We start from the raw sequence: 22598 nt of genomic DNA on the forward strand, positions 1-22598 counted from the left end.
CAATATGGCTAATTGTTACAAAAGACATGGAGAGAGAGGGACAGAGACCCTTAACATCGCTACATTTAGAAACTACAAATGTATACTTTGCACACGAACCGTCGCCCGCTTGGCATAAGAAATCAGGAATACATTTACCTGAAATGTCTTGGTTCGCCGTGTATCTCCCGGAACCGGGCCGCCTTGGAAAGTGGGTTGGGCCTTTTTCGCGGCACGCTTGTAAAGCTCTGATGATCCACAAGGGTTCCAACAAGTCTTCTACTGTTGTTCTCCTCTGAAGTTGTCTGGTACCCGGTGACTTGTAGTGTAGTCCTGAACAGAACTACAGAGTTTATTCTCCATCCATTCACTCCGGAAGATGCTTCTTTGAAGATGGGCTAGCCAGCTCAGTTGCAGTCACCAATGCTCTGGATAACATAACAGCCTAACCAGCTCTGCTAGGGTGAGTAAAATTATCAGAGTGAGCTGTTCTCTCATTTGGGTCTGGAAGTAGCTAGCCAACGTTAGCCAGTTAGTTTGGGTGCTTGACTGCTGTTAGGTCAGAATGCTCAGATCAACCCTAGTCCTCCGCCAGTGTCCAGTGTGCGCTCTTAACGCTCCGAGAGCAAAACACTCTGAATTTACGAATGGACAGTCAGACAACGCTTTGAGTTTACTAACGTCCAGAGCACACTGAGCACTCCATGGCACTCCAGATTAAATTTACGAACACACCTGTAGTATAAACCAGCTTTAACATCCTGACTACACCGCTCGCATAACGTGCACTGCACAATAAATGTAAAAATCTATATTATAAAATTATTGCACCCACACTGCTCGCGCGTGTCAACGAATGTGTGAGTTGCCAATGGCTAAATTAGAAGTGAGTTTTAATTGTGACGCAGATCACGCTGCAAGTCCTGCCTCTCCCATCTCCTCACTGGTTTATAGAAGCAGATACACACGTGCCATCTCCTCATTGGTTATACTCTCATGGGTGATTGAAAGACGAATGGTGTTGTCGGTCGTCGTGGTAATACTATGAATGTTTAGATGCCAATCACAATATAAGTTAAAGAAAAAGCCTGGAAAGAGGAGAGATGACTAGAAACAATTCAGTTGACCTCTTTATGTATGGATTAATTGTCGGAGAAGAGGACCTTGTGCATTTCGGGTATAATATAAATAACAACTCAATGTTTATATCCCAGGACAAATTAGCTAGCAACAGCAAGCTTAGAGATTTCCTGGGGAACAGTGGATAGCCGTCAGTACTCACTGAACTCAAACAAGGTTATAGTTGTACATTTGAGATCGAGGTATGAATAATTGAATAAGACATGTATTTGACAAGTTCCAATTATTATTACTAAAATTCTATAGTTTGGGTAGCACAAATTATATAAGTAAAGAAGGAAATATCATCTACAAACATAATCTGTTTCCATTACGTGGAACTGTGTCCCGAATTGAAGTATATTCAAGTTAATGTTTTTAGTACCAACTACTGACTTGGCAGATTTGTTAAACAACAGGTTTCATATTTTGACTAGTTTATGTCCCAGGGACAGTTAGCACAGGACTGTATGTCAACGCAATAGTTAAATAAGAAGGTGCCTATTCATCTTTATGGAACATCATATCAGCTGATGTGTCTGAAGTTTAAATCTGTATATGCATGGTTTTATCAAGACTTCCTGCCCAAGATGCAGTAAACTCGATTAATGATTAAGAAGGTTTAGGACTGATTAAAATGTAGCATAGTGAAAACTAACTACATGTTTATTTTCTTTCTTCAAGGGCTTCTTCAATGTCCTCTACCAAGTCTTTGGTGCCTTGGAGTTAGTATGAAGGTAACTGAATCCGGCTGGTAAAGGAGCCCCAAATAAAGTAAGGTAATTTTGTTTGTTTAGTTTATATTTGTTAGTGGTGTTGATACTGATTTATTGCGCGGGGTCTTTTTATTTTAGTGGGTTTTTCACAGGTTAGAAAGGATGCACCTTAAAAGGGCACACAAATGAATTTTTCTGAAGTATCTATTGTCAGAGTTTTGTTTGCACACATGTCAATTCTCCTGATAAGAAATGTACTGAAAAACCCAATGTAAACCTGATACACAATATGTTTGAAATATCGTTAAATAACGTGCGGTACAGGGAAATAAACACTCAATGGGGATGAATGACCTTTGACATCTGTTCTGATTTTCTGGTGAGGCCTGATCACGATCACTAGAAAGACTAGAGACATTGGGTGAGATTTAATGGGTTATGTAAACACTTATAATTAGGAAGAAGTTTATCATTAACAGTCCTATGTGTGATTTGAAACATGAGACGGAGAGAGAGAGAGAGTCGTGTCCAAAAGGGGGAATTACCAATTCCCTGGAGCTCTTTGCTAAATATGCAAATAGATTTTCTTCCCATGCCTCCCTGTAAAAGGAAAAAAAGTATGTTGTTAATGATTGACAGTTACTCCAAATTGATTGAAGTTTTCCCCACATCGAGTGATATATGATGAAGTGTATTGCTGTCGTTTTGTTTTTGTCTTGCTTCAATACAAATCTCATCAGATTGGGTTTGCTGGATGGCCGGGATTTCTCCCTAAGAATTAGCCCTCCTACTCCCCGACCCTGTAACTCTGTGGTGAGATCGCCAAGATAATAGGGGAGTATAAGCCAATTTGGGGGGAAGAAAATGGTTTCAACTGTGTATTATTCTCTTTGACATTTGTATTAAGAATATTGGCAGTAGTACTAATTTGTCATACAATGAATAATTTGTCATAAATAAATTGTCTGGATTTCCTGAATCAGAAATGCCCTAAACTGTTGTTCTGATCTGTCCTCTCTTGAGGTTATGGCGAAGATGACCACAGATGGTATCTAGATGCATGGAAGGGATCATTTGACTGAGAACAGTGTAAACCTCATCCCCTCTAACCGGCTGAAGTAATGGCGACAATGGCGTTCACTATGGTCCTTCTCCACTTCTACCGTGAGATCTGAATCCGAGCCGGCAATCTGTACAAAGCATCCAATCGAAGCTATCAACTGCCTTTTCTCTCAGGAGTGCAACATGGGTCCATGTGGAGTGAGCATGGAGAGAGATCCCATCCAAACTTCTCTCATGCTGCAGGTGTACTGGTAGGAAAATACATAATGGACTGTAAAACTGGACTTTGACTTCCGGGTTGGAGCGAGCGGTCGCATCCGCACTCGGTCCGCAGGTAGTATTACATTTCATTACATTTCATTATAGTACAACGGTTTGATTTGTCTAATCTTAGCAATTTCTTCTTAGCTAACTACATAGCCGTCTTTGTATCATAGATAATTGTGTAATTATCGTATTTCGTCGTCCTAACGCAGTCTACACTGCAGCTAGCTAACGTCCACCGTCTACCGATTAGCAGCACAACTATTACACTCAACTGAACGACTTGATTAGTGTAGTGTTAGCTAGCTACATAGTTGTCTTTGCGGTCTTCGTATCCAAGATAATTGTGTAGTTTAGAGTGTGTAGTTTTAGAGTGATTATCTTAATTTACCGAGGTTAGCTAGCCAGCTATTTGTCGTCCTTAACGTAGGAGACACTGCTAGCTAGCCAACAGCTAGCCAACGTCTACCGAACAGAACTTCCGCACTCAACAACCCGGTCGCATTTCGCTTCGCTCCACAGGTAGTATCACATTTTTCATTTCATTTCATTACAGTACAACGGCTTGATTTGTTTGATCGTAGCTAGCTACATAGCCGTCTTTGTATCAAAGATAATTGTGTGTCTAGAGCGATTTCCTAGGTTAGCTAGCCAGCTATTGTCGTTCTTTTAACGCAACGTAACGTAATCAACACTGCTAGCTAGCCAGCTAGCCCCGAATAGCAGCACAGTAGAAACTATTACACTCAACGGAACGACTTGATTAGTGTAGTGTCAGCAACGCAGCCACTGCCAGCTAGCCTACATAGTCAACAACGCAGCCTCTGCCAGCTAGCCTACTTCAGCAGTACTGTATCATTTTAATCATTTTAGTCAATAAGATTCTTGCTACGTAAGCTTAACTTTCTGAACACTCGAGAAGTGTAGTCCACTTGTCATTCCAATCTCCTTTGCATTAGCGTAGCCTCTTGTGTAGCCTGTCAACTATGTGTCTGTCTATCCCTGTTCTCTCCTCTCTGCACAGACCATACAAACGCTCCACACCGCGTGGCCGCGGCCACCCTAATCTGGTGGTCCCAGCGCGCACGACCCACGTGGAGTTCCAGGTCTCCGGTAGCCTCTGGAACTGCCGATCTGCGGCCAACAAGGCAGAGTTCATCTCAGCCTATGCCTCCCTCCAGTCCCTCGACTTCTTGGCACTGACGGAAACATGGATCACCACAGACAACACTGCTACTCCTACTGCTCTCTCTTCGTCTGCCCACGTGTTCTCGCACACCCCGAGAGCTTCTGGTCAGCGGGGTGGTGGCACCGGGATCCTCATCTCTCCCAAGTGGTCATTTCTCTTTCTCCCCTTACCCATCTGTCTATCGCCTCCTTTGAATTCCATGCTGTCACAGTTACCAGCCCTTTCAAGCTTAACATCCTTATCATTTATCGCCCTCCAGGTTCCCTCGGAGAGTTCATCAATGAGCTTGATGCCTTGATAAGCTCCTTTCCTGAGGACGGCTCACCTCTCACAGTTCTGGGCGACTTTAACCTCCCCACGTCTACCTTTGACTCATTCCTCTCTGCCTCCTTTCCACTCCTCTCCTCTTTTGACCTCACCCTCTCACCTTCCCCCCTACTCACAAGGCAGGAAATACGCTCGACCTCATCTTTACTAGATGCTGTTCTTCCACTAACCTCATTGCAACTCCCTCCAAGTCTCCGACCACTACCTTGTATCCTTTTCCCTCTCGCTCTCATCCAACACTTCCCACACTGCCCCTACTCGGATGGTATCGCGCCGTCCCAACCTTCGCTCTCTCTCCCCCGCTACTCTCTCCTCTTCCATCCTATCATCTCTTCCCTCTGCTCAAACCTTCTCCAACCTATCTCCTGATTCTGCCTCCTCAACCCTCCTCTCCTCCCTTTCTGCATCCTTTGACTCTCTATGTCCCCTATCCTCCAGGCCGGCTCGGTCCTCCCCTCCCGCTCCGTGGCTCGACGACTCATTGCGAGCTCACAGAACAGGGCTCCGGGCAGCCGAGCGGAAATAGAGGAAAACTCGCCTCCCTGCGGACCTGGCATCCTTTCACTCCCTCCGCTCTACATTTTCCTCTTCTCTCTCTGCTGCTAAAGCCACTTTCTACCACTCTAAATTCCAAGCATCTGCCTCTAACCCTAGGAAGCTCTTTGCCACCTTCTCCTCCCTCCTGAATCCTCCCCCCTCTTCCCTCTCTGCAGATGACTTCGTCAACCATTTTGAAAAGAAAGTCGACGACATCCGATCCTCGTTTGCTAAGTCAAACGACACCGCTGGTTCTGCTCACACTGCCCTACCCTGTGCTCTGACCTCTTTCTCCCCTCTCTCTCCAGATGAAATCTCGCGTCTTGTGACGGCCGGCCGCCCAACAACCTGCCCGCTTGACCCTATCCCCTCCTCTCTTCTCCAGACCATTTCCGGAGACCTTCTCCCTTACCTCACCTCGCTCATCAACTCATCCCTGACCGCTGGCTACGTCCCTTCCGTCTTCAAGAGAGCGAGAGTTGCACCCCTTCTGAAAAAACCTACACTCGATCCCTCCGATGTCAACAACTACAGACCAGTATCCCTTCTTTCTTTTCTCTCCAAAACTCTTGAACGTGCCGTCCTTGGCCAGCTCTCCCGCTATCTCTCTCAGAATGACCTTCTTGATCCATATCAGTCAGGTTTCAAGACTAGTCATTCAACTGAGACTGCTCTTCTCTGTATCACGGAGGCGCTCCGCACTGCTAAAGCTAACTCTCTCTCCTCTGCTCTCATCCTTCTAGACCTATCGGCTGCCTTCGATACTGTGAACCATCAGATCCTCCTCTCCACCCTCTCCGAGTTGGGCATATCCGGCGCGGCCCACGCTTGGATTGCGTCCTACCTGACAGGTCGCTCCTACCAGGTGGCGTGGCGAGAATCCGTCTCCACACCACATGCTCTCACCACCGGTGTCCCCCAGGGCTCTGTTCTAGGCCCTCTCCTATTCTCGCTATACACCAAGTCACTTGGCTCTGTCATAACCTCACATGGTCTCTCCTATCATTGCTATGCAGACGACACACAATTAATCTTCTCCTTTCCCCCTTCTGATGACCAGGTGGCGAATCGCATCTCTGCATGTCTGGCAGACATATCAGTGTGGATGACGGATCACCACCTCAAGCTGAACCTCGGCAAGACGGAGCTGCTCTTCCTCCCGGGGAAGGACTGCCCGTTCCATGATCTCGCCATCACGGTTGACAACTCCATTGTGTCCTCCTCCCAGAGCGCTAAGAACCTTGGCGTGATCCTGGACAACACCCTGTCGTTCTCAACTAACATCAAGGCGGTGGCCCGTTCCTGTAGGTTCATGCTCTACAACATCCGCAGAGTACGACCCTGCCTCACACAGGAAGCGGCGCAGGTCCTAACCCAGGCACTTGTCATCTCCCGTCTGGATTACTGCAACTCGCCGTTGGCTGGGCTCCCTGCCTGTGCCATTAAACCCCTTACAACTCATCCAGAACGCCGCAGCCCGTCTGGTGTTCAACCTTCCCAAGTTCTCTCACGTCACCCCGCTCCTCCGCTCTCTCCACTGGCTTCCAGTTGAAGCTCGCATCCGCTACAAGACCATGGTGCTTGCCTACGGAGCTGTGAGGGGAACGGCACCTCAGTACCTCCAGGCTCTGATCAGGCCCTACACCCAAACAAGGGCACTGCGTTCATCCACCTCTGGCCTGCTCGCCTCCCTACCACTGAGGAAGTACAGTTCCCGCTCAGCCCAGTCAAAACTGTTCGCTGCTCTGGCCCCCCAATGGTGGAACAAACTCCCTCACGACGCCAGGACAGCGGAGTCAATCACCACCTTCCGGAGACACCTGAAACCCCACCTCTTTAAGGAATACCTAGGATAGGATAAAGTAATCCCTCTCACCCCCCTTAAAAGATTTAGATGCACTACTGTTCCACTGGATGTCATAAGGTGGATGCACCAATTTGTAAGTCGCTCTGGATAAGAGCGTCTGCTAAATGACTTAAATGTAAATGTAATGTAAAACACAGTTGTGGCTCAAGTGAGAGAAATCGGGACATTATCAAGGGCCATCCACTTTGAACATGTGCCACTGGGAGGACGAACTGAAACGCCAGAAGAATGAATGCTGGGAGGGAGGAGGATGGTCAACCATGCTCGTAATTAATTTAGGATTATCCAAAATTGTTCATTTGGGGTATCAGGTTAATTGTGGAGGTCTGCACACTGCGAAATGTATATTACTTTCAACTAGAAATACATTGAGATACCGATCGTTCCTTAACATGCCACTCGCAACAAAAGCTTCAGCTGAAATGTCATTGCCAGAATCCATAAATAAAATTGTGTAATGAAGCATATGTGTAACTGTATGAAGCGAAGGTCTAAAGCCATGGTTTTACAAGGATTGTAGAACCCAGAATGAAGGGTTTGAAATAATGGTTTTGTGTTGATTTCCCTTACTTTAAAAGGAGTACAGAACCTTTTGATAGAAGCTATAATCTAATGTTTAAATGAAAATGTAATTGAGTGATAAAAAAAATGTATGTTTGTGCTTTTCTAATAACCAATTTCTGTGCTCATGCAAGTTACTGATTGCAGATATTGATGGTGTGGATTCGTTCAATTTGGCAGTACGCCCAGACCCTTGTTCTGAGAACGAAAGACCCGTTTCAAGGGCTCAGCTTAGGGAGACGAAGCCTCGTGCGGTATTGGTCTGTCACATGCATGAACTAGTATTGGTCGGTCACATGAATGAAGCAAACATGATGAATTAATTATGATGAATAAGCTAAATCATACAAATATAACTTGTCTGCAGAATAGGGACAGGAACTAAAGGGACTGCCCCGGTAGAGCTTCTGACAGACGTTCACAATGGTGCATCAAGTTTGTTGGAACCGCTCCAGTTAACTGTTGAAGTCAATCTTAAATTATACATCGAGTGTCCCATATGGAAGAATTTCCACAACAGAACGTTCAAAACAATATTGTGACCAAACATGCAACCCATGAATAGGACGGGCTCATTGTAATGGCTGGAGCGGAATAAATGGAAGTATCAAAAAAACATATAGAAACCACTTTTGACTCCGTTTCATCCATTACAATGATCCAGTCCTGCTATAAATCCTCCCACCAGTCGCCACTGATGTATAGCCTACTTCACTGTGGAAAAAGGGCCACAATACGTGTCATGTTATGATTTTCAGTTTGCTTCCTTCCATGACTGGTTTTTGTCTTCTCCCAGGATCATAAGGAAAAATAATCGAAAACAATTGCTATGTTTATTTACAATCCCCTTCTCCAAAAGGATTGCTCATTTACCTAGCGCTTATCAATTTATAAATTGCAGTTCATGGATATTCTATCAGAAAATATAAAGTAGATGCTTTGTCTACTTGGAGCCGTCAGGTTCGCTCGACCTTGGGCTCTATTCAATCTGTAAAGCTGCTTACAGATTCCACGCTAGAAATCTAAAGTGAATTTCCGATTGAGCCGACATATGCAGCATTTACCGTGAATGCAGTCTCTGCTAAAGCAGGAATATTGCCATTACATTTCAGTCACGCTGTAAAGATGAACTTTTACAATGCGGATTGAATAGAGCCCCATATTCCTGGTTCTCTCACGCATAAAGGTGGTAGAATTATAAGGGAATTAAGTCCAGGTCAGAATATGGTGTAGATGTAGCCATACCTTCGCTACACCTTCATTTCTGAGATATCCACTCCAAACAAATAGCGGGTGAATAGTCACTGAGATGGGGACCAGAGGGTCAATCTCGCTGATGTCAAAGAATGTCTATTTATAGCCCTGGTTGCACCTTGCATTAACATGTGGTTCTCACGATCTGATCAAGATGATCCAATTTCTATCTGTTCAAGGTTCTGTGTCTACTCATGTTTTTTTTAAATGTCTCTGATCCTTCCACTGTGTGTATTGTGACCAGATTTCCTGGTCCCTCCATGTATGAAAATGATTTGACAGATATTATTTGGCAGTCAGCAGTCAAAATCCTTTCCATGCAATAATTCAGAGACAAGATGATTAATAATAATGACAACATTCAATTACCAGACATGTCAATCAATCATGTAAAAAGAAGTGAGAAATATCATGAAATATACGTAATCACAATGTTATTACTAAACAATGTGAACATAAATATTAGTCCATCAGTGGTATTGTATCTACTGCATTATGTACTGTGTTATGTAGATCAGAGCATTCAGACCCTCGTCACGTACTTTTCACATTATAAATCAAAAATCATACATCCAAACATTGAGAGGAAAAAGTCCAAACTTCCCAAGTCATTGTATCGACAATTACTATATGCCCATAACGATAACATTAATAGTACGAGGGTCCAATTCCTTCAATTATCTTTCAACCAGCTTAAACTTTAACATGAACATTCCCTTTTTCATTTGTTAAATCACAATCACCAATACGGTCACACTTTCCATTGACAGCAATGCAGCAGCACAGTTATCTACGGAGAGAGAATTTTTACAACTGGCTAGAACAGAATACTATTCAAGGGGGGGAAAAAAACGAATCAACTTAAATTGATAGGATTGGTTTGAGGGTAGACCTAACAACTGCTCCGAAAGACAAAAAAAAAAAATAAAAAAAAAATAATACATTTCCTGAAAGGCCTTCTCAATACACACACACCCACATTCAGGAAATACTGTACAGCACTATTTGATTAAAACATCCATTTGTTGTCCATTTCAGAAGGCGGCTTACATTCTCAGCAGCTCCGGGGTAAAACTTCCCCTAGGTACAGATCTATAGTAGGATCGGCTTCCCCTCCCCCAATCCTAACCTTAAAGGGATACTTTGGGATTTTGTCAATGGGAACCTTTATCTACTTCCCCAGAGTTAGATGAACTCAAGGATAGCATTTGTGTGGCTCTGCGTGCAGTTTGAAGGAAGTTGCTAACTCTAGTTAGCATTGCCTAGCGAAACTACCTCCAACTTCGTTCATACTGGACGCAGAGACCATTGGTGGGGAAAATTCTAAACTAACCCTGACCGGCGTCTAGGGGCAACAGCACAAGTATCCTTCCGGAATCTGTAGACTACGCAAGTGAATATAGATTTGGCTTTCATCTTTCCTTCCCTAAAGTAATCCCTTCCATGACCTTCACCGGATTGTTTGATAGTCTACTCCAGATGTAAAAAAAATAGTGATAAAAACACTGCAAGGGCCTAGATGGAAACTAGTAACTCCCCTACTCACATTTCCAATACAAATACACGTTTTCACCAGAAAAGAGAATCTTTGTGAAATGAAATCAACAAAAGTATAAACACACTGCTTGGCCATATACAGTAGCTCTGCAATCCTTTCCATTCATTAAATCTGATTATTTCAGTATCATTCTGTTCATATATAAATAAGGCAATAGTAAACATGATGCACTGCCCTCATTTGGGCCAATTGAGATAATGCGTGTGACTAAACACATTTTCGCTTCGGGCCAATCAGTATAATTGAGTAAATACTGGATCTCTATGGCAAGATACATCATTCACCCAAGTTTCATCAATACAGGGCCAGTGGCAGTCAGATATCGCGTCTGACTAACGTATGAATGAAAGGACGGACACAGATCTACAGTCCTCTTCATCGTGGGGTACAATTATCTTGGGCATATGAAGAGGATGAACGACACTGTCAACGTGGTTATACTGTTTCTATACAAGTATACATCACAATTACTCTGCCTTGCATACAACACAAAGCATAACACAAACTCCCTCCAACCACTATCAGTTTAACATATCACCCAACAGTCAGGCAAGCCAGTCTCACCGACTTATCCCTTTGTGAATCCTGTCCCTTCGAGTTGTCTTGAACTGAAGCACCTGCAATACTCAACCACCTTGCCCCACCTCTCACAAACCCCCATAATCCTCTGCTCCATTTGGTGTGAAATTAACGGAATGTGTTGACAGGAGAAAGAGAGAGAAAGCAGCTTCAGTTTAGATTTTTTTCGGTTTGATAATGAGCCCGTCACGGATGGCTTTGGCCGTGACTGTTGCCTGGGGAACAGAATATCTTCCCTGGGAAAGATGGAGTGGAAGAGAGGAGGCGAAAGAGTGAGGCATGGAGGCGTGGAAACAATGAACGCTTTTCTCATCAATGGATCATGACATGGAGCAAGGACACAGAGTTGACAGTGAACGCTAGGAGGACAAATTCAGGAGTTGCATGACTTGCAAGAAGCAGGGCAGGCCTTCATACACAGGCAAATATCTAACACTGGACACATGCACTTTCCAAAAACAGACACAACCTGGGTCACTTCTCTTTTCATCAGAAATAGATCCAAGTTAGTTTTTTAAAGTTTTTTTTAACACCTACATACGGGTATGTACATTTAAACAATGGCTTTACTTCATCTTTTTTTTTTTGCAGTCTCATTGGTAACTATAATAAGCGACTTTGTTTCTCGTTGGACAGTCTGCGTGTACGATTTGGAGTGCCGAGTCATGAACTGGAGTCTGAGGGTCTTCTCTGTAGATGGACAACCTTACAGTTATAGTCGCATGTGATAGCGCAGCTTCTCAATAAGGCACTGTAACTAGTGTCTACTGTCAGCAGCAATCAGGCCTTCTCTGTCACACACACACACACACACACACAGGTTGGGGTTTCCAATACAAATGCAGTCAATTCAGAGGGTAAACTTTGTTTGTTTGTTTATTGGAACATTTATTTCATTTTACTTTCTTGAATTGACTGAATTGAAATGCCCCCAACACTGACACACACGCCTACGCAGACACACTCCGGGGACAGTGGCAAAGTGTCCATTTCTAATGCTAGATACAGGAACTCTGAGCGTACCCCCTGCAAATGGTCAGCGCAAATGTGGATGTTTAACTATTCCAGAATAACTGGACCTTTTGCTATAACAGTATAAAAATGGAAGGACTGTAGCCCGAGGCGGCACCTTCATCTCAACAAATCTAGTCGGAGATGCTAATTAGGATAGAACTCGACGCAGCAATATCAGTGGAAATCAGGTACTGTTGTTTGACTTCCCGGAAGAGACAACATGGTGGCTGAGATATTGCCTCCCATGGTAAGTGTTTCCTTTCACCACTATGTTGTACTGTTACAACACACCCTAAACAAGTTGTCAGGCCTTATATTCTCATTATCCAAACGGCCAACTTTCCCATTAATTGCATAGGGGGCTGTTCGTGTGGTTCAGTTGAGAAGATGAGAACGGTCTAATAGTGTGTATGTATGTGTTAAGAGGGTTTACAACACAAAAGCTAGTATGTTAGAACTGGCCTTTTCACATTTTAAAAAGTCAGCATCACGGCTATAAAACAAAAAAAAGACAGAGAATGAACAGAATCAGAGCGAGTCCACAGGTAGCCATAAGCCAGAGGCGCCTGGGTACGGGTGCACATTTTAGGACACCCTCAGCCTCACACTACCCGGGGAATATAGTCATCTGCATCCAGTGACATCGCAGTTCTTCCCACAGTTTCACCATTCTCTGTGTTTATCCACGCAATGTTCAGGGGAATGAGAAAGGTGCTGAGCCACCCGCCCCTAATACCCTACCCCACCCCACCCTTCTGAAGTGTGAATGTCTATCAAGCAGTCCTACAGTCACTGAGTTAGGGGAGAGGCAGTGTTTGGTGTGGGGCACCAACTATAGATATCTGGTGGAATGAGCAGGGAGTCAGAGCCCTGCAGTCATTTCCCACTCATTACAGGCAGATAGATTCACTCATATAGAGGTTGATTAAAGTGTCTCCTCACAGGTCCAGACAGAGCGTTTTAGTGATAAACTGACTTTGGGCGGGGCAAGGAATGAGTCTCCACCCCCACCACGCAGCTAGAGCGCCTTCTCCTTGGCGATAATGATGGAGGCCTCCACGTCAGTTTCAGGTGAGGCCAGGGGCGGGACTTTGGCGGGAGTGGGCGGCTTCTCCTTCTTGGGGGAGGGGCTTCCTTTCTCTGCGTGGGAGATGGCCGAGTCTGCGATGCTGGACTTGGCGTCGTCAGGGGTGTGCTCGTTGGGGATGAGTGGAGCTGTAGTTTTCTACAGAGGGAACATGAAACAATAAGGATACTAATAGTAGCCAAAGACTAAACTATTGATATTTGAATTCAGGGGATGTGAAAAGGCAAGATATTGCACCAGTAAAAAAATACTGACAAAGTGAGGCGCAAAATGGCTACAGTAGATGGCAACTGTAGACATTGCAATGTACAAAACGGCTATAGTAGGATAGACTAGACACCAGTACAAAATGGCATCTGTACAGACACAAAATGTCTACAGAACTGTGAGCTGCAGAGTACATTAATAGTATCTTTATAAAAAAAAATGAAAATGGTTTCTGCTCTACAGTACATTGTTCACACCCTTTGCTCTCCTCCCTCTATGCAATTGATTTAGGCTATATTGTATGCACGTTCACTCTACTAATGCTTTGTGTCTGGCAAGCTGAAACCATTTCAGTGGCAGACAGTAAATTTGTGTGCGTGCGTGCGTGGGCTTACTGTGGTCTGTGGCACTGGATTGCTCTGGGCGGCAGTGGACGCAGGAACAGGCAAATCATCCTGCGTCAGCCCTCTTCTGTCCAAGACACTGCCAAGGGGAGACAAACAGTTATCAACAACACCCTATTCACCACTGAACAGAAAGGAGAGAGTGAGAGAGAAAGGAGAGAAAGACAAAGGAGGGAGGTAAGGGGAGGATAAAGGGAGGCTACAGGATGAGAGAGAGGAATAATATTAGAGACTAAGCGAACAAGAAAGTAGTGAGAGTGAGACGAGGGAGGGAGGGTCGGAAAGGGCGGGAGGACCAGAGGGTGGCTATAGAGGAGAAGAATAGTAGAGGGAAGTTAGCAAGAGGAAGATAAAGAAAGAAGAAGCAAGAGAGAAAGAGACCATGAGAGGGTAAAACAATGAAAACCACAGCAGCAGAGTATTTTCTACACTAGTTAATCCTATGAGCACAGAATTGTGCTCCTTCTGTACAGTACCTGGGGTATGCAGGCCCACATAACACTTCACAGCAGTTCTTGACAATGTTCTTGTGGCTGTAGGGGTTTTGCAGCCGGTTCTTTCCCGACCATGAGCCTTTGATCTGTAAAACACAAAATAGAGCCACCCGTAAAAAAAGAGCAAATATATCTTGATTAGATCAGTATTGAAACCCCTGAGTCAATCACCTTTGGCAGTGATTACAGCTGAGAGTCTTTCTGGGTAAGTTTCTAAGGAGCTTTGCACTCCTGGATAGTACAACATTTACACATGATTATTTTTAAACTCTTCAAGCTCTGTCAAGTTGATTGTTGATAATTACTAGACTGCCATTTTTTGGTCTAGCCATAGATTTTCATGCCAATTTCAGTCAAAACTAACAAGGCCACTTTGGAACATCTAGTGTGTTTGACCTTGAGTTTTAGGTTATTGTCCTGCTGAAAGGTGACTGCCTCCCAGTGTCTGTTGGAAAGCAGACTGAACCAGGTTTTCCTCTAGGATTTTGCTTGTGCTTGGCACTATTCAATTTTTTTAAGTCTTGAAAAATTCAACAGTCCTTAAACAATTACAAGCATACCAATAACATGATGCAGCCACCACTATGCTTGAAAATATAGATTGGCACTCAGTGATGTGTTGTGTAGGATTTGCCCCAAACATAATGCTTTCTATTCAGGACAAAATTGAATTGCTATGCAGTAATATTTTAGTGCCTTATTGCAAACGATGCATGTTTCGGAAATATTTTTTATACAAACGTCCTTTTCACTCCTCATTTGTCTCCTATCACAGCCATTAAACTGTTTTAAAATCCCTGAGAGGTTTCCTTCCTCTCCGGCAACTGAGTTAGAAAGGACACCTGTATCTTTGTATTGATACACCATCCAAAGCTTAATGAATAGCTTCACTATGCTCAAAGGGATATTCAGTGTCTCCTTTACCAATAGAGTTCAGTGTGTCAAATCGGAGCGCCTGTTGTCCGGACCTCTGGCAGTCTATGGGGGTGCCACAGGGTTAAATTCTCGGAACAACTCTTTTCTCTGTATATGTCAATGATGTCGCTCTTGCTGCGGGTGATTCCCTATTCCACCTCTACTCAGACGGGCCAGATGTATACATAATGGTGTCTTTGGACAATGTGTTAACAAACCTCCAAACAAGCTTCAATGCCATACAACACTCCTTCGTGGCCTCCAACTGCTCTTAAACACTAGTAAAACTAAATGCATGCTTTTCAACCGTTCGCTGCCCACACCCGCCTGCCCGACTAGCTTCACTACTCTGGACGGTTTGGACTTAAAATATGTGGACGACTACAAATACCTATGTGTCTGGCTAGACTGTATACTCTCCTTCCAGACTCATATTAAACATCTCTAATCCAAAATGAAATCTAGAATCTGCTTCCTATTTCGCAACAAAGCCTCCTTCACTCACGCCACCAAACATACCCTTGTAAAACGGACTATCCTACCGATCCTCGACGACGTCATTTACAAAATAGTCTCCAACACTCTACTCAGCAAACTGGATGCAGTCTATCACAGTGCCATCCATTATACCACCCACCACTGCAACCTGTATGCTCTAGTCGGCTGGCCCTCGCTACATATTCATCTCCAGACTCACTGGCTCCAGGTCATCTATAAGTCTATGCTAGGTAAAGCTCCGCCTAATCTCAGCTCACTGGTCACGATAACACCCACCCGTAGCACGCGCTCCAGCAGGTATATCTCACTGGTCATCCCCAAGGCCAACACCTCATTTGGCCGCCTTTCCTTCCAGTTCTCTGCTTCCAATGACTGACACAAATTGTAAAAAGTCGCTGGAAACTTATTTCCCTCACTAACATTAAACATCAGCTATCTGAGCAGCTAACTAAGTCGCTGCAGCTGTACCTAGCCCATCTGTTAAATAGCCCATCCAATCTATCTACCTCATCCCAATATTGTTTTTATATACTTTTCTGCTCTTTTGCACACCAGTATTTCTACTTGCACATCTGCACATCTATCACTCTTTTTAATCTGCTAAATTGTAATAACTTCGCTACTATGGCCTATTTATTGCCTTACCTCCTCACGCCATTTGCACACACTGTATATATACTTTTTTTTCTCTATTGTGTTATTGACTGTACACTTGTTTATTCCATGTGTAACTCTGTTGTTCTGTCGCACTGCTTTGCTTTATCTTGACCAGGTCGCAGTTGTAAATGAGAACTTGTTCTCAACTAGCCTACCTGGTTAAATAAAGGTGAAATAAAAATTCAAATACAGTACCGTTCTTTGTGAGGCATTGGAAAACCTCCCTGGTCTTTGTGCTCTAAATTCACTGCTCTAGTGGTGGACCTTACAGACACAATTATGTGTAGGGTACAGAGATGGGGTCCATGCAAGTTATTATGAGACTTGTTAAGCACATTTTAACTCCTGAACCTATTTAGGCATGCCATAAAAGGGGTTGAAATTCTTGACTCAAGACATTTCAGATTCATTTTTAAAATTCATTTGTAAAAATGTCTAAAAACAAAATGACACTGACATTGTGTGTAGATCAGTGGCACAAAATCTAAATGTAATCCATTTTAAATTCAGGATTTAACAAAATGTGGAAAAAGGTGAAGGGTGTGAATACTTTCTGAAGGCACTGTAGCAAGGAATACATTTCTTGTGCCATCTTTTCCACACAGGGTAAATTCCATTTCAATTCGGTGAACTGAAATCCAAGTTCATTCATTTCTTTTCAATGAGGTATATTGTAATTTCAGTTCTGTAATTGACTGAATTGGAATGGAATAGACATTTACATTTACATTTAAGTCATTTAGCAGACGCTCTTATCCAGAGCGACTTACAAATTGGTGCGTTCACCTTAAGACATCCAGTGGAACAGCCACTTTACAATAGTGCATCTAAATCTTTTAAGGGGGGTGAGAAGGATTACTTTATCCTATCCTAGGTATTCCTGAAAGAGGTAGACCCCAACCCTACTTCTGCCAAAAGCAAACAAATCCCTTACAGACAAATCTGTAATGATTTTTTTAAATAGGGGATATTCAGTATTGGCTCCCCCTACTAAAATAATTTCCCTTTAGTTATACCTTATTCAAAAGTACGGTTCCATTTTTAGATTGTAATCCCACAGGGTTACACTTGACCTACAAAAAATATCTGGTGAGGGATTTAATAAATTCCTGATCAAAGTATAAGATAGGCATGTTAATATGCATGTATACAGGGCATATTGTCATTAAAATGACAATTCTTTAACACAATTCTGTGTTGACGGGTAGTGATACTAGGATATATTTCTCCAAAATGGAAATAATTCTTTACACAAAGAGTTATCAATGCATGAAGTATCCAGCTGGTAGGTTTGCAAAGCTACCCAAAATGTACCAAAGTTAGCGGAATCTTCGGTAATTAACAGGTAATCCACAGTAATTTAGGTCATTTATACTTGAACAAAAACAAGACAAACGCACACAAAATACATTCAAAAGTATGTAGACACCCTTTCAAAATGAGTGGATTCGGCTATTTCAGCCACACCCGTTTCTGACAGTTTTATAAAATCGAGCACATAGCCATGCAATCTCCATAGACAAACATTGGCAGTAGAATGGCCTTACTGAAGACCTCAGTGACTTTCAACGTGGCAACTTCATAGGATGCCACCTTTCCAACAAGTCAGTTCGACAACTTTCTGCCCTGCTAGAGCTGCCCCAGTCAACTGTAAGTGCTGTTATTGTGAAGTGGAAACATCTAGGAGCAACAACGGGTCAGTAAGCCACGAAGTGGTAGGTCACACAAACTCACAGGACGAGTGCTGAAGTGCATAAAAATAGTTATCCTTGGTTGAAACACTTACTACGGAGTTCCAAACTGCAACATCAGCACAATAACTTTGTCGGGAGGTTCATGAAATGGGTTTCTATGGCCCGAGCAGCTGCACACAAGTGTAAGATCAAGTCCCCACAGCAATTTTCCAACATCTAGTGGAAAGCCTTCCCAGAAAGTGGAGGCGGTGTTCACATACTTTTGGTCATGTAGCGCACATATTGTCCAGGAGTTTCTAGTGGACAGACCATATGGTTCAAGAGAAAATTGCGTAATTAATGACAAAAAGAATCTAATCAACAATTGCATTCATTTCAATGAACTCTGCAACTCTTCTAGCTATTGAATTTTTTCACAACTGCAACCAGATTGGCACCAAAACATTTTTCAACATGGCCTATTGACAAAATAAAATAAATGTGTGTAAAAAAAGAATATTTCATGCTGAAACCCTCATATTAGACATCAATAGTTTTTACTATGTTTACGGTTTATATTTAGGATGATGTTTTACAGCTTTGTTATATATATTTTTATTTTAAAGTCATCTTATTTAATATATTTTACAGGTGATAAGGCCACACAGGGGGCCAGAGATAATTACAGACTGCTGTGATAACCTGAAGTACCCAAAAAGGCCACTAGATGTCATTGATAAAATTCCCTCAAACCCCACAAGTTACCAAAATTCTGGTTGTTTACTGGTAAACTTAGGAGGTTTCCAGTAATATACCGTCCCTTTGAAACCCTACCTGCTGGTGAATGTAATGGAAACAGAAATTCCTCAGGGTGTTCAGAAATCTACTAGACCGGTCCTTTCAGGAGGTTAGACCTCAGATATAAACTGAATGTACAAAACCATACAAATACCTTCAATAACTAATGTGTGGAAATCTACCCAAACATGTAAAGGAGGAAATTACATTTTTCTACCTTTGTGTAGTACAAATCAGGACCTATTCGGCTACAGTCATTCTGTTATCAGGTGTTAATCCACTTCCCTTACCAAAATAGATTTTTTTTCCAAACTCAAGGTGTCATATCATAGCCATTCTTTTTTTGCAGACATCTTTGCATTTTAATTCAGAGGAGAGATATTTAACTTAGTTTTTAAATTTTTTTTTTATTTTTTTAACTTGTTCACAAATGTAGGGCTTTTAAATTATTTATTTTTTAACCATCATTCTGTTACAGAAATGTACATCTGCACAGTTCAAGTAAAATGTGTTTTTGTACCATTTTTATTGGAAATGGTTGAAAGTAGTCCTTGTGCATATAGACTTGTATGGTTTGTTAAACTTTTGTTTCATGGTTTTGTCATTATGTTACCATGGAATTGTCCTTTCTATTCAATAGGCTTTTGTAAACTTGTTGCTGATTTATTGTTTATGTAATGCCAATGGATTTGAGTGTCTAAGACTGCTATGTAGTTATTAATCAAACTCGAAATTAGAATTAAATCACTTCTGCATTGCCATAGTCAGGCAGTAAAGCTTTGTTCCCACCATGGTCATGAAATCACACTGGTCTTGGGTACTGTATAAAAACCTACGACCATTACAGGTAGACTTCCCTCACAAGCCTTGCATTCATCAGAATACTAAGTCTTTGCCTGCATTTGAAAACAAAGACAGAGTAAATATTGCCATGGTCTATTTGATTGAATTCTAGCCCCCCACCCCCGCCCCCCCAAGGCTACAAAGAAAAAGGGTGTGTGGTTGCCAAGGTGATAGCTGACTGGAGAACTTGAGTGTTTACATCACCCACCCTGAGTGTATATTTATCTTTCCAGCCATGCCATGTTAACACTCCACTTTGAGCATTTAAAACAGAACCCTGGAGTGAAGCACCTATCAACTGACACAGGGTCAGATCTTATTGCATTATGGTTAAGGTTAGGAATAGCGTTAATCTGATCCCAGATCTGTGGTAATGTAAAAACTTTAACTCGAGTCCTGACTGTGTAGTCGCTACATTAGACGAGCCAATGTTCCAGCAGGCACGCCTGTACTTAGACAACATCAGTTTAGCATAGAGGAAAGGTGGGACGTCCGGCTTTCTTACGTCACTGCCTTATCCGCTTGTTGCCCTAGCGTAAACACCCCTCGGACACAAAATAGTATCTAGAATATTTTGAATAAGTGCATTTCGCAAGTGGCTAGTTTGCGTCAACCTTGAATAAAAACTACTGCAAAGGTTTGGCCTGCAAACTTTGGCTTCAAATTGAAACGTTCTGTCTTGTCTGCCTACAAGCTATGGTAAGACTTTTTCATATGCACAATTCCTGTCTGCATTCTAAGCCCCGCCTACCCAATCTCATGATTTCTTAGGAGAGTTGTCTGTCTGAGGAGGACCCTTCCTGGATTTATTTTTCCCTTTTCGAAGTTACCAAGAGAATCCCTCATGATTTCTGAGACTACCAGCTGTGTCAATAATCTAAAACGTCCTTCCTTCCTCATTTCCATAATCACCCGTGCTGGATAAAAAGAGGAGAGGCAGACAGTTTAAACTGTTGAAACACAGCCCTTGTAATAGGAGTAGTGAATGGTAGAGAATAGATATACTCACATCCTCATTGGTGGTCTGGTTGAGGGAGATAAGGTAAGAATGGAAGCCTGTCAGTCCCACTACTGACCACAAGGTGAAGAAGCACACCAACACTTCCAGCACAGTGGGATGGGGTTAAAGAAACAGGACAGAAACAGCAACAGTACTACAAGCACTAAGTCCACAGGTCAAGGATAGGTCTTTGTCGAACATGCGGTTACGGCAATCACTACTGATTTAGATCATTTTATGTTAAATGCCCCAGGGATGATTCATTTTATAACTTCATATAACATGATTTGACTCAAACCTGTCTATCTTACGATTATTATGAATGTCTGATTCTTTTAGGTTTAAAAAGTAAACTACAGTGGCCCTATGGGTCAATAACCAGATGGTATTGTGAACTGTAGATTTATGTGGAACTGAAAGGATATGTCCCAGGTGTGTCTTGTAGTGTCTTCACAAACCCAGAGTCCACCGAGCCTGTAGAGAGGAGCACATAGTTAAAGAATGTTCTGTGGAGCATATACAGTGCATTCGGAAAGTATTCAGACCCCTTGACTTTTTCCACTGTGTTAGCCTTATTTTCAAATTGATTCAAATGCATAGTTTTTTTCCCCCTCAAATCTACACACAATACTCCATAATGACAAATCTGTTTTTTAGGCATTTTTGCAAATGTATTAAAATTAGACATTTTACTCAGTACTTTGTTGAAGCACCTTTGGCAGCGATCACAGCCTCAAGTCTTTTGGGTCTGACACTACAAGCTTGGCACACCTGTATTTGGGGAGTTTCTCCCATTCTTCTTTGCAGATCCTCTCAAGCTCTGTCAGGCTCGATGGGGTGCGTCACCGCACAGCGATTTTCAGGTCTCTCCAGAGATATTCGATCAGGTTCAAGTCTCTGGCAGGGCAACTCAGACATTCACGGATTTGTTCCAAAGCCACTCCTACATTTTCTTGGCTGAGTGCTTAGGGTCGTTGTCCTTTTGGAAGGTAAACCTTCCCCAGTCTGAGGTCCTGAGTGCTCTGGAACCGGTTTTCATCATGGATCTCTATGTACTTTACTCCATCTTTGCCTCGATCCTGACTAGTCTCCCAGTACCTGCCACTGAAAAACATCCACACAGCATGATGCTGCCACCAACATGCTGCACCTTAAGGATGGTGACAGGTTTCCTCCTGACGTGACGCTTGATAATCAGGCCAAAGAGTTCAATCTTGGTTTCATCAGACCAGAGCATCTAGTTTCTCATTGTCTGAGAATCTTTAGGTGCCTTTGGGAAAATTCCAAGCAAGCTATTCTGTGCATTTTACTGCTCCCGTCTGGCCTAATTGGTGTAAACTTGCAGAGATCGTTGTGCTTCTGGAAGGTTCTCCCATCTCCACAGAGGAACTCGAGCACTGGCAGAGTGACCCTTGATTTCTTGCTCACCTCCCTGACCAAGGTCCTTCTCCCCCGATTGCTCAGTTTGGCCGGGCGGCCAGCTCTAGGAAGAGTCTTGGTGGTTCCGATTTTCTTCCATTTAAGAATGATGGAGGCCACTGCGTTCTTGGGGACCTTTAATGCTGCAGAAATGTTTTGATACCCTTCCCCAGATCTGTTCTCTGAAATGCACTGTCAAATGTGGGACCTTATATAGACAGGTGTGTGCCTTTCCAATCATGTCCAATCAATTGAATTTACCACAGTTGGGCTCCAAAACAAGTTGTAGAAACATCAAGGATGATCATTGGAAACCGGATGGACCGGAGCTCAATTTCAAGTCTCAAAGCAAAGGGTCTGAATAATTATGTAAAGGATTCTGTTTTTTAAAAAATAAATTAGCAAAAATGTCTAAAAACCAGTTTTTGCTTTGACATTATGGGGTATTGAGTGTATATTGCTGAGGATTTATTTTTTATTTAATTCATTTTAGAATAACGAAACAAAATGTGAAAAGTCAAGGGGTCTGAATACTTTCCAAAGGCATGGTGAACACACTCCTAATAAGCTTCAAAGA

At 42.9% G+C, this 22598-nt stretch overlaps 1 protein-coding gene across 1 annotated transcript in view; it reads right to left on the reverse strand.

The window, feature by feature from the left end:
* Nucleotides 1-9217: 9217 nt before the first annotated feature.
* LOC115129574 (palmitoyltransferase ZDHHC9-like) overlaps nucleotides 9218-22598 on the reverse strand; it is a 45011-nt gene continuing 31630 nt past the window's right edge. Inside the window, exons 5-9 of the mRNA XM_029660093.2 lie at nucleotides 21028-21076; nucleotides 20612-20714; nucleotides 14201-14304; nucleotides 13716-13803; nucleotides 9218-13251 (exon numbers count right to left, since the gene is read on the reverse strand). Coding sequence (XP_029515953.1) covers nucleotides 13045-13251; nucleotides 13716-13803; nucleotides 14201-14304; nucleotides 20612-20714; nucleotides 21028-21076 — 551 coding nt within the window. The 3' untranslated portion in view covers nucleotides 9218-13044. The remainder of the gene's footprint in view (nucleotides 13252-13715; nucleotides 13804-14200; nucleotides 14305-20611; nucleotides 20715-21027; nucleotides 21077-22598) is intronic.

Source organism: Oncorhynchus nerka, linkage group LG5, assembly GCF_034236695.1.
Source record: "Oncorhynchus nerka isolate Pitt River linkage group LG5, Oner_Uvic_2.0, whole genome shotgun sequence".
Taxonomy (NCBI): domain Eukaryota; kingdom Metazoa; phylum Chordata; class Actinopteri; order Salmoniformes; family Salmonidae; genus Oncorhynchus; species Oncorhynchus nerka.